This window comes from Taudactylus pleione, unplaced genomic scaffold, assembly GCF_031769625.1.
Source record: "Taudactylus pleione unplaced genomic scaffold, aTauple2 ptg000036l, whole genome shotgun sequence".
Taxonomy (NCBI): Eukaryota; Metazoa; Chordata; class Amphibia; order Anura; family Myobatrachidae; genus Taudactylus; species Taudactylus pleione.
Window position 1 is genome coordinate 8,299,812 of NW_028284438.1, and position 16,575 is coordinate 8,316,386.

The 16,575-nt window shown below is 42.2% G+C and overlaps 1 protein-coding gene across 1 annotated transcript in view; it reads right to left on the minus strand.

The window, feature by feature from the left end:
• Nucleotides 1-15,994, minus strand: part of ANXA5 (annexin A5) — a 34,509-nt gene extending 18,515 nt beyond the window's left edge. The window contains exons 1-5 of the mRNA XM_088452251.1: nucleotides 15,828-15,994; nucleotides 14,952-14,986; nucleotides 6,292-6,376; nucleotides 5,069-5,163; nucleotides 28-141 (exon numbers count right to left, since the gene is read on the minus strand). Of these exons, the coding sequence (XP_088308377.1) occupies nucleotides 28-141; nucleotides 5,069-5,163; nucleotides 6,292-6,376; nucleotides 14,952-14,960 (303 nt within the window). The 5' untranslated portion in view covers nucleotides 14,961-14,986; nucleotides 15,828-15,994. The remainder of the gene's footprint in view (nucleotides 1-27; nucleotides 142-5,068; nucleotides 5,164-6,291; nucleotides 6,377-14,951; nucleotides 14,987-15,827) is intronic.
• Nucleotides 15,995-16,575: the final 581 nt, after the last annotated feature.

The following is a 16,575-nucleotide window of genomic DNA, read 5'->3' on the forward strand; positions in this document are numbered from 1 at the left end:
TTTTGGTCGGTATAGCAACTTACATACCTTGACAGCATGTTTTAGTTCATATGCATCATACAAACATGATGGGGTCATCAGTGCCACAATCACCTTCTCTAGTTTACCGGAGAGCTCAGATTTCAGATCATCAACAAGATCCTAGTCACAACACAAAATAGTTCAGTTGAAGTATTGATCAAAAATTGTTTGTTTAGGCATGTGAAAGTGCAATCATTGTTATTAAAGTACCAGTGGGACTGGAGATGTAGGGTTGTTTTCCAACTGAAGTGTTTTATTGTGACAATGTTTTAGAATAAAATTGCTTCATTCGCTAGAGTTTGGCAAGCCAGATACGTAGCCCAAAAGTTCATGCATAACAGGTTTTAGGCAAGTGTGGAAGTACTCTGCTCTGGAAGTGCTTTTACTGAAACCTAGAGGGTTTTCATAAACTACAGCATTCTTCTTGTTCCTAAAGTTTATACATTAGGGCACAACAAATGGTTAGAAAACAGTCTTATGCCGCGTATCCACTTGCAGATAGTGGAACGACAGTACGATTACAACATTGTAATCATACAGTCATTCCTCATCCCCTGTAGTGCTTACACTGAAGGATATGTCGTACAGTGCAGACACCCTCACTCATCCCTGAACATGCCCAATCTGTCGTCGTTATCGGCAGATTGAACGGCATGTTCAGGCGATGAATAAGGTCGGAAACGACCAGCGGGAGTGCACATCGCTGGTCGTTCCACACATTAAATTGCCTGATTTATGCACAATTATTGAGCGCTTGAACGACTACGATGTCGTCATCTTTCATTTATATCGGCAAGTGGATACGCAGCATTAAGCATAAAAAGCAAATAAAATCACCTACATTTAAAAAAAAAATAAAATTCTGCTTTCCCTTGCTACAACTATTAACAATTCCAATTTGTGATCTAAATGAGAAATTAAATTTGGGTTACTAAGCTTGCTAATAAAAGATATTAAATACAGAAACATTGTATTTACTTTCACACCAAGACACCTTAACATAAAATGCAGCAAGACTTATCAGCATGGGCTATCATTTTCTAAACATTTTTAAACAGCAAAAAAACAATCAAATGTGACATACAGCCAATTTAAAATAATTGTTTGTCCAGATCATGCTGTACTAGAGAATTTGTTTAGCTTCACTCCTGAAGTTACTGGAGGGGAGATATAGGTGGCCAGTGCAAATTGCCAGGGCTGGCTCGAGGCCCATTCCAGTGAAGCGGCCGAATGGGGTTACCACCCCATTAGGTGTGCTGTGTGGCCACTGACAGACTGTCTGGCGGGCCTGGCAGCAACCGCAGCACCAGTTGCCAGCAGATATACACCCCTTTTATTGCCTTGCTCCTCCCACCGGCAGCTGGGCTCAGGCCCCTAGGTCATTATGTTGAAGTGGCTGAAGAGCTAGGAAGTGTGCGTGGACTGCAGTGTGTAGGGCGGCTGTCACCTGGCTGTGTAGGCAGGAGCAAGGGGACATGCAATTGGGCATCCCAGTCTCTGCTGCTGTTAGGTGGTGGGCAAAGGAGAATCCTGGCACTGGGGAAGAGACAGGGATTGTGCATGTCTGGGCTATAGTTATTGTGGAAGGCTTTTGTCACTATGGGCCGGTTTCAAAGATGGACGCAGTAGCACAGTAGCTGCATCTTTGGATGCACCTACTGTGCTAAAATATGGAAATACTACAGGAGGAATCTTGTAAAAATAGATGTGGCACCCCACCAAGACCCTAAACGCCTACCCAGAATATGGTGTAAAAGTTATAATGTGCCTCCTGCCATTGTCTAATATAGGCCATGATTTAACAGTTTTCATTGGTGTTCAGGGACTTTGCACTGGTCCCATCATCGGTGGAGGACATTAGGGGACCAGTGAGTACCGTGGCAAGCTCAAGGATTGAACTTAAGACAGCAGTTGGCGACTGCGCTGTGGGAAGGTAACTGCCAGTGGGATCTGTAGGGTGTATGCACGTTTTACCCGATTCCCAGCAGATTCTTCCCGGTGACTGATAGCTGTGGGAGGCTTAAAGGAAGAGATTAGAGCACGTTGAGCCAGTCCCACCAGCTAAGAGACAAGTTAGCCATCTTGTGGGAGGTCAGTGAGCCTCGTTGCTAAACTACACATCCTACACCACAAAGTAAAGGGATCCTCAGCCAGTTTTATACATCCCAGCAGATTGTCACAGCCTTCTTGCTGAAATACCCCCCAAAAACAAACAAAAAACTGTTGCATTGAACATGGGAAAATACGATTACATAAAACTAACCAGCCAGCCCCTGTATTACCAGCACCATTTAGGAAAGTGACAGTAGCTGACAAGCAGCAGTAAGCACGTCGCGTAGGTGACGCAATCAGCCGGCTAGCTCACCTACAGCAGCTTTTCCAGTATACAGCCAGAACTTCATAGCACAATATGTAATACAGCTCCGGTATTGTAGTAAGCATAAATAATTCAGGACTCAGCACTACAGAAATATGCAGCCTAAGGCCCCCATTTACTAACTAGTTTTATCACCAAAACAAGTGATAAATGTCACTGTGTATGATATATGGTGCTCCAGCCAATCAGCTCCCAACTGTCATTTTTCTAACATTTGACAGTTGGGAGCTGATTGGCTGGAGCACCATATATCATACACAGTGACATTTATCACTCGTTTTGGTGATAAAACTAGTTAGTAAATGGGGGCCTAAATGTGCTATTCCCAGTCAAAGGGTAAAGTTTACAGACTGGGATAGACACTTTCTGCAGCTCAGTAAAGCACTAGTCACAGTCAAGTTATAAAGTAGCAGTTTAGGGAGCTGCAAATGGTAATTCAAGGAAAGAAAAACAAAAGAGTCTTTATGCAGAGAAAGTCTGTACTTACCAACCTTTTAGGGGCAAATGTAATAGGATGAGAGTTTAGAAATTGTGAGAGAAAACTATTTAAACTCGGCCTAAATAGAGCCTGAGAACATGCAAACTCGCATGTTTGTCAGAGTCAAGAAACGCTCACGATTTAAACTCATCCTGATGTTTCCCATTCTGAAAACACAACACAATCAATGTAATAGTTTACTGCTAACCGCTTACATTTTCTGAACTCTCACCCAGTTACATTTGGCCCTTAATATTTAATATATAATTTTGGGCTAAGAACCCAGACATTATGCCCAGGAGCTTCAAAGAATGCACCAATGAAAAATATTTAGCTGAACTGTACATTACACCTTATAGGGCCCCAAGGTTATAGCAATTTATAAGTTACCGTTTTTGATCTTTGTTGAATACTGTGAAAATTGTAATATTACTCTGTTTTTGCTTATAATTGTTCAAAACGTATAAATGGTTCTGCTCTAGTTTTACTTTATCAAAAGGAAAATGCATAGTACCAATAATTAATTGTAATGTGCAATTATCTATGCTGATTTCCAGAAGTTCTTCCAGCCAGAGAAGTTTAATAAGTCCAGTTGAATAAATATAATTCTGGATGCCTCAAGTGAAAGTTAAAAAAAAAAACCCAACAGTGTTGCGATTAGATATGACAGTTTGATTTAACAGGAATTTCTCTCAGTTTCATCTAAAGTGATGTGTACCCGGATGATATGGCAATCGACATATCATATTCACAGTACACATCAGAACAATGTAATGAAGGATGGAACAAACCCTTGTTCAGTCCTTCATTACCTTGCACGGCACCGTATGCGATAACGTCCGGTTGGGTGTGCAGATTGGGCCTACACACTACTTTGCAGCCAATGTGTCATTAAGATTGAGGAAACTACATATCGTGACGATATAAGTCTAGTATGTACCTAGCTTAAGCGTAAACTGGAGCAAATAAACAAGTAGTTTATGTGTGAGTATATCGCTTTACCACTCTGGAACAATAGTAAAACCTGCATCAGTCAGACCACTCGTTCACCCGGATCTGGTAAGAAACATAGCTCAGGGTGTATCCCTACTTACCTAAAACACCTGAACTACTGGACACCTTTATCCAAAAACCTACACTATACTTACCTGAATATCAGACATCTCCTGCCTACTTCTGCAATCCGGTGCTGCATCTGTATGGAATCACTTGCGTGAACATTGGCCATCTGATTAACCCTCATATTAATGTGGATGTCTGGGCCCACTTCCGGCTAAGTAGTCTTTAGCTCGAGACACTGGCCGAGAAAAGGGGCCAACCCGTTCTGGGAATGCAGACCAGCGCTGCCCAGTTCCCGCCCCCCACATGGCCACTGTAATATATAAATTACGTTGCAGCCTATGGGCACTGACCTGGTCGCAGACAGATCTGCACATGCACAGATCTCCAACCATCAGAGATGGACGTTAAACATCATGCTGAATGACCTTGCTAGCCCAGGCTGGCTGCTCTTAGGGAGGGGTCGCACATGCATACTGGACATGTACCCATCTCCCCATGGGTGACACCAAACACTGGGCTGCTTATGTATATAATATAACAGTGCTCTGCAGTGACTGGGCGCTGGAGCGGCCCGCGGCTGAGGCAGGAACTGGGAGCTTCCCTCTTCTGCTTCCGACAGATCATGTCAATTACTGTGTGCGTGTGTGTTATTCTCCCCTACTGGGGAGAATGTGTGTGTGTGTTCTTTAATAATAAGAATAATAAAAGTTAATTATTTCTCACACAGGGTGCTAGTAGGCCTGGGGCCAAACTGCAAATTACAATCAGCGCAATTGTTTGAGAATCATGGCACTGTGTAGTGCGACAGGGCCACAATAATGCCATTAACTGAGAAGTGTGTCAACATGTCCTTCTGTCCAGCACATTTCACTGGGATGGATCAGGAAGAGTGACCTGTTCCGCCAGTCTGTGGAAACTCCCTGAATTATAGGAATCTATTAGATGTTCCAGGTCTAGGAGAATAGGTAATTATAACCTATATGAAGTTACTGCATCAGAGTGTAAACCACCTTAATGGAACATGCAACTCATAGCAACAACCATTCTGCACTCTAAACATGAATAACAGAAGATTCAGAAGTAACCTCTCATTTTAAATGCATTTGTAGAGAAATTAATTTAACCCTTACCCTGCCAAATAAGGTCTTAAATGCAACAGCAGTTTGCTGACGCTGAGCATTGCTTCTTGCTGTAAGAATCTTCATAACAGTGTCTTCATCAGTACCTGAGATTTAATGTCAAAATAAAGAAAACAGGTAAAAGAATAGTTTAAAAATGTGGTGAACAACCCACTAGACCCCGCATCCTTCAAAGGGCAGCCCATTACAGTTTTGTATTTAGAAGAAAAATAAAAAAAGTTAAACATTTAAGATGGATTGTGAAGTTGCCAAGTAATGTCTAATAGCACGAGCAATAGTAATGGGTAGCAATAACTGCATACTTGCCTACTTTTGAAAAAGCATTCAGGGAGATTGTGAAAGCAGCACCTATGAGCGCGGCGGTAAAGTGGGCGTGTGCTGCTACATCTGAGAGGCGTGTCATAATACTGACTTACATCCACATGTAAATGAGCCCCAAAGAAGTCAGTAAGATCTACTTGTTGAAGGAAACACACTAATACTTTTCAGAAAATGCATGTAGCCATAGGGATCATTGTGCCTATAACCAATGCAGGGAAATTATACTAATGAACCCATTTGAATGTATAAATCTCTGTTTTTTCTTTTATAGAACGGTGTCATAATGGGGGTAAGGCGAAATGAGGGAGATTGGTAGACTCTTCAGGAGATTGCCACTATTTCAGGGAGTCTCCCTGACAATGAGGGAGAGTTGGCAAGTATGAATAACTGTGGCCAGTAATTGAAGTGGCCAGGCCACACTCATCACAGAGCTGCCATCTTTTTGTCCATTAAATGGCCTCCAGTAACACATCCTCTGCAGCATACACCATAATTCACCACTTGCCATGATGTTATGCTCCATCTCAGTCTCTAAAATTAAACAGTCATAAGTGTATGCAAAACAGATTGTTTTGGGAGTGCAAGTTTTATTTATTTACAGTGATCTTTATTATATGTGGCCATGAAAATCCAGGTCATCTTTCCATTAAAAGAAATCAGGTCAGTTTATACATCTATGTTCCCATTTGACATATAGTATGGAAGAAATAAATACCAGCTCTGAACAGGGTGCTTAAAATTGTTACCCATTCTAACACACTTCTAGGATTACAAAGCATAGTTTAAGTGCAGTCAAATTGTTTTCAGCAATGTTTGAGTGAGAGACTAAATGATAATTAGGGATGAGATCTCACTTCATCTGGACGGCGACCACCTACAGTAGGGTAACATACCGAATCCCTTCATTGCCTTCCGGAGTGCTTCTGCATCATCATTGGCTTTAAATCCAGGGAAATCCTTTATGGCTCCTCTTGTATACTAAAGTGGGAGAAAGAAGTAAAGGAAAAATTCATTGTTTGCACGAAATAGTTTGGGTGAACTGGATCTTATCAGACAGGAGAACATGATTAGCACTTCCCACATGGTTTGCCCTAACAATTCCCATAAAAAGGCTTTATTTTGGTGTACTATTCAAATACATTTGTACCAGATCATTAATATGAAAAACACCAACAAAGAAACATTAAAATCGTTCCTTTGCAATAAACTAATAAGACCGGGCATCGATATGTGGAAAGGTTTTGGTAGAACTACAAGTGGTGCCAGGCAGATCCTTGTTTCATCAGCTAAGCCAGGGGCATATTTATATTGGGTGCAGGGTGTGCAGTGCACACGGGACCCTGGGTCCAGGGGGGCCCGCACCGCACTCCATGCACCCATATTATACTTACCTCTCACGACTCCCACGGCCGCTCCAGTGTCCGTAAAAAAAAGGCTGGAAAATGACCGCCCCAGCCATTTTCCAGTCGCATGTGCAGTACAGGGAAAGTGCCCAGAGTCCATAAATGCGGTGCTGGCCGTGCACTGCTCAGTGCGCTGCCGGACAGAAAGGAGGGGGTCCATGATGTAGACTGCACACGGGCCCCCTCTTCTCTAGAAATTCCCCTGAGCTAAGCCCTCTACCATTGTTTATTATAACGGGAGTGAAAGCTGGGGAGCTGCGATGTGGAGCAGTCCCCAGCATGAAGAGAGGCAAGTACTGCACAGGGGAGTGGGGCCTGTTCTACACTGGCAGAGGGCACAACTACAGGGGGAACTGCATAAGGGGCTCTAAAACAAGGAGCATTGCATAATGGGCACAACTACAGGAGGCATTGTGTATAAGGGGCACTACTGAGCGTCGTAACTTGAATAAGGGACACTACTATGTGATGTAGTGTGAAGATAGTGCTGCTGTGTGGCATAATTTGAATTGGGGATACTAAGAGATTTCGGCAGGACAGACCCCCACGCTCCTTCCTGCGAGATCACGCCCCCTTTTCCGGGCACGGTAGATCACAAAAAGGTTTTTAGTTTTAAAGCTAAATCAGATTCCAAAATTCTGGCCACCCCTGTTCTAGAAGATAAATATCTTCTAGAGCAGTGATTCCCAACCTCGGTCCTCAAGGCACACTAACAGTCCTGGTTTTAGTGATATCCATGATTGTGCACAGATGGTTTAATCAAAATAACTGAGGCACTAATTAAGTCACCTGTGCTCAGGCATGACTATCCCTAAAACCTGTACTGTTAGTGTGCCTTGAGGACTGTGGTTGGGAACCCCTGTTCTGGAGGATTCTAGCTATTATCTAGCACCTTCTTTGCTAGTGCAAAGTAGGACACACCAACACCTGACAAATTTTTTCAACTACACCTTGGCCCATTAGGATAAGTGACTTCATGTGGTGTAAAAAAACAGCCTGGTGATAAGTACAGTGTGGATAACAGTGCATGCAGTTTTTTTTCTAGGGATTGTTGGATAACCAACAGTATCTACTTTGATAGAGAGAAGTTAAAGTCAAAATAAAGTCAGTAAAATTCACGATCTACTAGTCTATACATACACTTATTTTAAACTAGTACAGGTACATAAAACACAGAGGCTGCATATGCTCCCTTAGGCGATGGAGACCTTAATGAAACATTTTGTCTATTGCATCACAAGTCAGCCAGTCTCCTCTGTTGTCTCATTGGCATTGTGAAGACTAAATTACGTAAAAGAGAACGATACCAGCTCTTTCATGGGTAGAATCCAAATATGTCGTCATTTACATACAGTCAGGTGCATAAATATTGGGATATTGACAGAATTTTCATATTTTGGCCTCTATTCACCACCACAATGGCTTTGAAATGAAACAAACAAGATGTGCTTTAACTGCAGACTTTCAGATTTAATTTGAGGGTAATTACATCTAAATCAGGTGAACGGTGTAGGAATTTCAACGGTTTCTATATGTGCCTCCCACTTTTTAAGGGGCCAAAAGTAATGTGACAAACTAAACAATCCTAAATCTAACTTTCACTTTTTAATACTTTGTTGCAAATCCTTTGCAGACAATTACAGCCTGGAGTCTGGAACGCATAGACATCACCAGACGCTGGGTTTCAACCCTGGTGATGCTCTGCCAGGCCTCTACTGCAAATGTCTTCAGTTCCTGTTTGTTCTTGGGGCATTTTCCCTTCAGTTTTGTCTTCATCAAGTGAAATGCATGCTCAATCGGTTCAGGTCAGGGGATTGACTTGGCCATTGCATAACATTCCACTTTTTAGCCTTAAACTCTTTGGTTGCTTTTGCAGTATGCTTCGGGTCATTGTCCATCTGCACTGTGAAGCGCCGTCCAATGAGTTCTGAAGCATTTGACTGAATATGAGCATATAATATTGCCCGAAACACTTCAGAATTCATTCTGCTGCTTTTGTCAGCAGTCACATCATCAATAAATACAAGGGAACCAGTTCCATTGGCAGCCATACATGCCCACGCCATGACACTACCACCACCATGCTTCACTGATGAGGTGGTATGTTTTGGATCATGAGCAGTTCCTTTCCTTCTCCATACTCTTCCCATCACTCTGGTACAAGTTGATCTTTGTCTCATCTGTCCATAGGATGTTGTTCCAGAACTGTAATGGCTTTTTTAGATGTTGTTTGGCAAACGCTAATCTGGTCTTCCTGGTTTTGTGGCTCACCAAAGGTTTACATCTTGTGGTGAACCCTCTATATTCACTCTTGTGAAGTCTTCTCTTGAAGGTTGACTTTGACACATATACACCTACCTCCTGGAGAGTGTTCTTGATTTGGCCAACTGTTGTGAAGGGGTTTTTCTTCACCAGGGAAATAATTCTTCTGTCATCCACCACAGTTGTTTTCCTTGGTCTTCCGGGTCTTTTGGTGTTGCTGAGCTCTCCGATGCATTCTTTATTTTTAAGAATGTTCCAAACAGTTGATTTGGCCACACCTAATGTTTTTGCTATCTCTCTGATGGGTTTGTTTTGATTTTTCAGCCTAATGATGGCTTGCTTCACTGATAGTGACAGCTCTTTGGATCTCATATTGAGAGTCGACAGCAACTGATTCCAAATGTAAATGTCACACCTAGAATCAACTCCAGACCTTTTACCTGCTTAATTGATAATGAAATAACAAGGGAATAGCCCACACCTGTCCATGAAATAGCTTTTGAGTTGATAGTCCCATTACTTTTGGCCCCTTAAAAAGTGGGAGACACATATAGAAACCGTTGTAATTCCTACACCATTCACCTGATTTGGATGTAGTTACCCTCAAATTAAATCTGAAAGTCTGCAGTTAAAGCACATCTTTTTTGTTTCATTTCAAAGCCATTGTGGTGGTGAATAGAGGCGAAAATATTAGAAAATTCTGTCAATGTCCCAATATTTATGCACCTGACTGTAGACGTAACCCAAGATACAGCCTAAGAGCTCATAATGGTGTATTTCAAATGACAGAAAACAATTAGTGTACATTTCATGGAAAAAATGTTAAACCGCAGAAATTAATCATCAATTTAGTCCATTTCAGCATTATGTGGTCAGAAAAATCTCACTTAAATATTTATAACAAAAAGGCACCAAAACAAGAAAACAACATTACCAGCAACATGTAGAAGTGAATGGTGTGAGGTCAAGGAATTTTGTATATTTTCTATTTAATTAATCTCATACCACTAGAAAAATACTTAAATTAATATTTACTTAGTTTTTATGATCGATACGAGAAAAGTATTTTAATGATAACTATAACTGAATACATAATACAGTTATGTGTTATAGACGTTATGTTGTTGTTGATACAACGCACCCCAATTACTGAGAACGTTCACCAACCAAAAGGTCATGCTAAAGTAATGTAAAAGGTTTGCTGTGAAGTCGGCTGCTTTGTCCTATGCTAATTTTACTGGAAGGAAGCACAACATAACGCAAGTGATACAAAGAAGAGTATGTAGTGCCCACCGACATTTTACTGGACAGATATATAGTTTGAGTGAAATAATCTAAATACATGGTTTAGTCAATATATTCATACATACAGATTTAGATGCAAGGAAGAAAAAATCTGAAGTGGTTAGTAGTTACAATATAGAGTGACAGTGCATATGTTCTTACTATAAAAAGAGACAACCAAGTCAGAATGTATTTATCATTCCTACATCGATACTGTACAAAATCTGGTAGAGATGCCCTTCGCTGTATTTTTTCTGATAGCCTGTTTATACTTCTAAATACTACAATTAAAATACACCAAAAGTACATTACTTTCTTGTTCAGTGGATAGTTCATGATGAGGGCCAATATATACTTGGGACCAGGGCTGCCATCAGAAATTGTGGGGCCTGGGACTGACAAAATTGGCAGGGCCCTACTTCCCCCACTACCTTATTCCTTAAAAAAAAAAAAATTGCCCAAAAAATATCAAATCTGCCCTCTTATGTGCGTCCAGCCATACCCCTCTTGTGTACATACAGCCAGGACCCCCCCTTATGTGTCCAGCCAGGACCCCCCCTTATGTGTCCATAAGGGGGACAGGACTCCCCCCCTCTTTCTACCAGGTGTCAGGGCCCAGGACTCCAGTCCCAGCAGTCCCTCCCTGATGGCGGCCCTGCTTGGGACACTGGGTGTAATGTAGCAAGTGTCTTTGGAAATTACATTACAATTATGGTAACTGTATGACATCTGTAATTGGCATTCCCTTAAACTTTCCCCTGCACAGACCAGCCAAAGAACAAAGTGCATAAAGATGTAACCCTGGCAGCAAAGAAATCATGTGTCCATTGATTATCACACATTAATATGTAGCTGTGGAGGATAAAATTGTTTCATATTATTGAGTCCATTTAATAATGTCAATATTTCAGTTAAAGGACTGGTGCACTATCAGGGGCCTAACTAGTCATTTGTGGACCTATTGTAACATTTGTAAGGGCCCCATGTATCACCCAATGGGACATATCAGGAACAAAGCCCCCATCCCCATAGCAGCTGCACCTACAGTAGTTACGGCCTTGGGCACTATTTAGTATTGGGCTATTTTACATGAGGGTATGATCAGAGATATCAGATATCTGCAGCAATGCTATTTTCAAACTGCAAAAGCAATCCCTATAATTTTCTATGGCGATTTGTCAAGCTCCTCAGCTGGCGTTCCCACATTCTATGCACAGGGAAGGCCCAACCGAAAATGATTCTTTATATCCTTTACCAGTGGGCTGAATGACCCTCACCACCCTCCATTTGCAAAAAAACTTTCTATGCGTATATTTGACTTAATATGGCTGCGTGGGATGTAGTCTGGAACCAGACGGTCTAAATTCCGACCGCCGGCTTCCAGACTGCTTTATCCCGACTATGGACGAATGAGAGGCATCTAAATCTAGACGCCTGTCATTTGCCTGACGTCTGGAGATCAGTATCCCGATCGAGCAGATGCCGCGCACCGCAGCGGACAGCCGCGGGGTTGGGAGGGTTAGTGTTTCCAGGGGGAACTTAGGGCTAGGCACCCCCTCGGGAGGTTAGGGTTAGGCACCCCCGGGGGGTAGGTTAAGCATCCCTAAGGATGGTTAGGGTTAGATTAGTAAATACTTACCTTTAGGACGATCGGGATTTCCTCCTTTGTCGGGCAGCCGCTGTCGGCGATAATACATATTACACCCGGCTGCGTGTGTGCTGTGTATAAGTCCAGGAAGCAGGTGGATAGATGTGACTGTACTGAAACCCTCTGCTGGGTTGCTGAGTTAGTATTTTGTACACTGTTCTGGCTAGATAATTTTAATAAATTGTCTCAAACCAGCAACTTCAAATGATGCAAATAGTGGGGATAGGAGAAGTTATTTAAACTGACAATTTTGAGAAAAATTCTTAATATCAGCCACTGTGTAATTAATTTCCAAGCATAGAACAAATATGGTAATATTGGGATATACAATTTTAGTACAGTTAATAAGTACTGCAGTATACAGGCTATACATAATTCAGAGTTGAACAAATCCTTTCTGCAGACAGACCTGGCTATGTTTAGCACTGTGCATGTTTCACAGTCCATCGCACACATCTATGTGTGATGCAGAGTTGTACACAACTACAGTGTGGGATGCAGCGGTGACTTAACTGCTTCCGACAGCTGCAGTGGCTCCAGCAGAGTCTTTCAGGACCAGTGGTCATGTGACTCACTTCCCCTACCCCTCTCACCTCCTCCCCTGTAGCCTACTCCTAACCTCCCATTAGGGCTTAACCCTAGCCCTCCTGCCCCGCAGACTAACCCTAAAGTTGAAATTTACATGTGAGCAGAGTGAGGGCATGTAAGTGGAATTGTGGGCTATGCACGTAGGAAGATATCCATCTGATCTCAGATGGATTAATTGCACCAAAGATAAAGCTGGTGTAAGTGCACCCCAAAAATGATGGCCATATACAAGAGCAGATATATAGAGGGGGTGCAAGCACCAGGGCCGTAACTGGGGTTGGGCGCAGGTCTTTGTGGATAGCACCATCCTTTAGAGCAGTGATTCTCAAACTCGGTCCTCGGGACCCCACACAGTTCACATTTCCCCGGTCACCCAGCAGGTGCACAGGTGTAGTCATTACTCACTGATACATTTTAAAAGATCCACAGGTGGAGCTAATTATTTCACTTGTGATTCTTTGAGGAGATCTGGAAAACATGCACTGTTTGGGGTCCTGACAACAGAGTTTTAGAACCTGTGCTTTAGAGGTTCCAGACAGGCATCTTGCACAGTTGATTGGAGCATTCTCAGGATGCTACTGTCAGGTCTGCCCTTACTGGTGCTGCCGGAACCACCCCCATCTGTGCAACGTAAATGCCATGTGAGCAGGGGTGTAACGAGGGTGAGGTGAGTGGGGCACATGCCCTGTGTGCTATGGCAGTCCCGGCAGAGGGGGTGCCGCCGGCCAGAACAGTGAGCGGCCTCCTGCAAGTAGTCACTCCCAGCTCTCCCCTGCTGTTCACACTCAGCTGCCACTGACAGAGGCAATGCAGCTCCCTCCACTATACAGTTGCCTCAGCAGACTCCCCCAATAGTTAGTATAGGGCAATGGTTCCCAAATTGTGTGCCATAGCACCTTGGGGTGCCTTGGGACACTTGCAGGGGTGCCTCAGGTTGGTGGTCCAGGACCAAATTAATTATGGTCAATGTAATGTAAATATGTGAACAAACAGAAGTGCAAACCTATCCACCACCACATAACAGGTTCACTAAGGATGGCAGGTAAGCACAATTTACTTCACTTTACTATTTTACTATTTTTTTCCTTAAATTCTCAACAACAAACTTAAACTTAGGGGTGCTGTGAAAACAATGCAGATACTCTAGGGCGCCATGATTCAAAAAATGTTTGTGAACCTATGGGAACAGTATTCAACACTGTCCACTCAAGTCAGTTAACATACATAATTTTTGAGGCACCAGCTCAGTAGCAAATTATCACTGGGGGGGGGGGGGGGGGGGGGGGGGGGGGGGGTGTTACAAATTCATAAAAAGGCACAAAATAAGAAAAAAAAAAAAAAAAAATTGAGGATTGCATTAACTGCCTGAAACCTAAAGCACTCTGTAGCTACATACAATTGCTAATGATCTAAGTTCAATTAAAAAAAAAAAAGAATAAAAATAAACACAAAAGACAAATCTGCAAAAGTAAACACATGGAGATCCATGCCAAAAAATATTCATTGACAACCTCTTCTCCCCACTCAGACTTGAAGGGTTCCATTCAGAGTAGAAACTATTGGTGTGCGACCGATGGTGTCACCCAGGTTGCAAGGTCAAGAGGCCGCACCATCGCTGCCCAAGGGGCACCTGTCTCGAGCTTCTGATGTGCTTGGAAGTACACCCCACTACTTAGCAGATGTGCCCAGCCTCTCACTTCCATGATGTTATGTCAAATACGCAAGAGGCAGAAGTGCTCTGCTATGGCTCTGGTTTCATCTCTGGGTCATTCAGTTCACAGGATTGTAAGAAGCCCTCAGTGTTCTATTACTGCTGTGCAGCTTGAATTGCACATTTATTAACAAAGTCATTCCGGTGAAAAACTCAGACAGTATTTGTTTAGGAAAATAAAAGCCTGCAGAATTTGTTTAGGTGATCAGTACAACAGTACAATGCTCAGCAGCTGCTGTGTGTCTCAACACTACTAGCACTGACGGGGTTACTAATCACAATCATAGAAGCTGCTGCTCGCTCATATGACCAGTGACATGCCCTACGCAGCCTCTTTCTAGTATTTGGGTGGGTTCACTACAGAGAAGGAAAATAATTCTGGAACTAGGTCAGAAACGGAAGTGCACACGTCAATGTTATGTATTGCTATCTGGAAGAATAGCATTATATACACAAGGCGTTACTGTGGCTCTTATATGAAGAACTATCAGTAACAAAAATGTATATAAAAACCCCAATTAATAAAAAGCAGTTATGTACGGATTCCATATTCAAGAAGATTTAATTGTCAAACAGCACCACAGCGCACTGTATTTATACAGGCCATACAAAGGCTCATCCGATTCATTTACAAATAGAAAAGAGTTAGAGGCTCACCTTTGCCATTTTGCTATTGGTGTGGATTTCAAGGGCTGCAAAGGAAGATAAACACTAGGTTATATGTAAAACAGAAATAAAAATACTCGGACTATTGTTTTGAGTCAAGGCCACGGATGTTATTTTCTGGCACAAGGTCAGCAGTGAGACAATCAATGTTGCAAAGCTGCATCTTAAACAGGAAAGCTGCTCACATGATGCCAGAAGACAAATACATATTCCACCAACTAATAGAGCATTAGGCCCAGGCGGTGCCCACCCAACAGGTAGACATTATGCAAATCAAGAAATCCACCCTAGTATTGTGTTCAAGTGCAACCTGATAGCTACATTTAAAATGAAATCAATAGGACTCATTCAGCCTGAGCACTTCACTACAACGCTGGCTGAATATGTTCACTCTGGCAAAGGAGTCTGGTGATGTGTGCCATCTCAGAGCCAATTCAGAGTCTGATGCCAACTTAAACAGTGTACTTTTAAAATATTCTTTAACTGTTAACATGACGGCAGAATACAATAAAGAAAATATGACAATTGTCCTTATAAAATTTTAGATATCTGTGGGTTATAGGAAAAAAATCTATAAATTCTTTTTACATTACATGTTCCCAATAAGTCTATTTGGATATTAATTCATAGTTACTTTTTCCATCAGCTAACCCAAAGCAATATATTTTTTGTTACTGTAGTTTAAAGTAAAATAAAGGATCATTATCAGTTAAATGTTTTCCCCTTATTAAGATACAACATTGTTGTGGTTTTTAAACTAAACCCAATACTCGCACTGAATAAATAAACTACCACCTACTCTATAAGTAAGCTAAACTTCTCCCTCTTACAGCCAGTATATAGGTGATACACACAGGTGTACATTACCTGTCCTGACACTCTGATAAGCAGAAAGATGCTACTGCTCAGCCCAGCCTGCAGACAGTAATGGAGAGAGATACACACAGCTCGGTCTGGAAGTAAAGTGAGAGCTCGCAGACACACCCAGGATCTCTAGTACTGCCCTCATCCACCTCACTTCTCTGGCAGAGGATGTTTCCTCCTCCTTTTACTGAAACCACATTTCCAGCAGCCCGGGCCTGTTTAACTATTTCAGAAGCGTGCAGGACTGTACTGTAGACACAAGTTCTTCTGAGCTCTCATTACACTGCTTGCCGTGTACGTGTGTGTGACATTTAACACACAGCAGTTTTTGTATGTAAAAGTGAGTGGTCCTTGCTAATGCTGGGCATACACTATACATTTATCTGTCAGATATCTGTCCAATCTGGCTGGTTGGAATGAAAACCTAGTAATGTATGGGAGCAAATGACAGTCGATCATATGGTTTTAAACACTGGAAAATGGACACAAAGCATTGTTCAAATTGGTTAAATTCGTGTGTTTTAACCAATTTTTCTGAACAACCAGTTTTGTCTGTTTCCAGTGTTTGTGAATAAATGGTCGATTGTAATTTGCTCCCATACATTACCAGGTTTTCATTCCAACCAGCCAGATTGGACAGATATCTGACAGATAATTGCATAGTGTATGCCCAGCATTATAGTGAGGCACCAGGGGTACTGTGTCATTGGTGGTTTTAGATGTCCTTTTTAGTTACAGGGAATAGTTCATA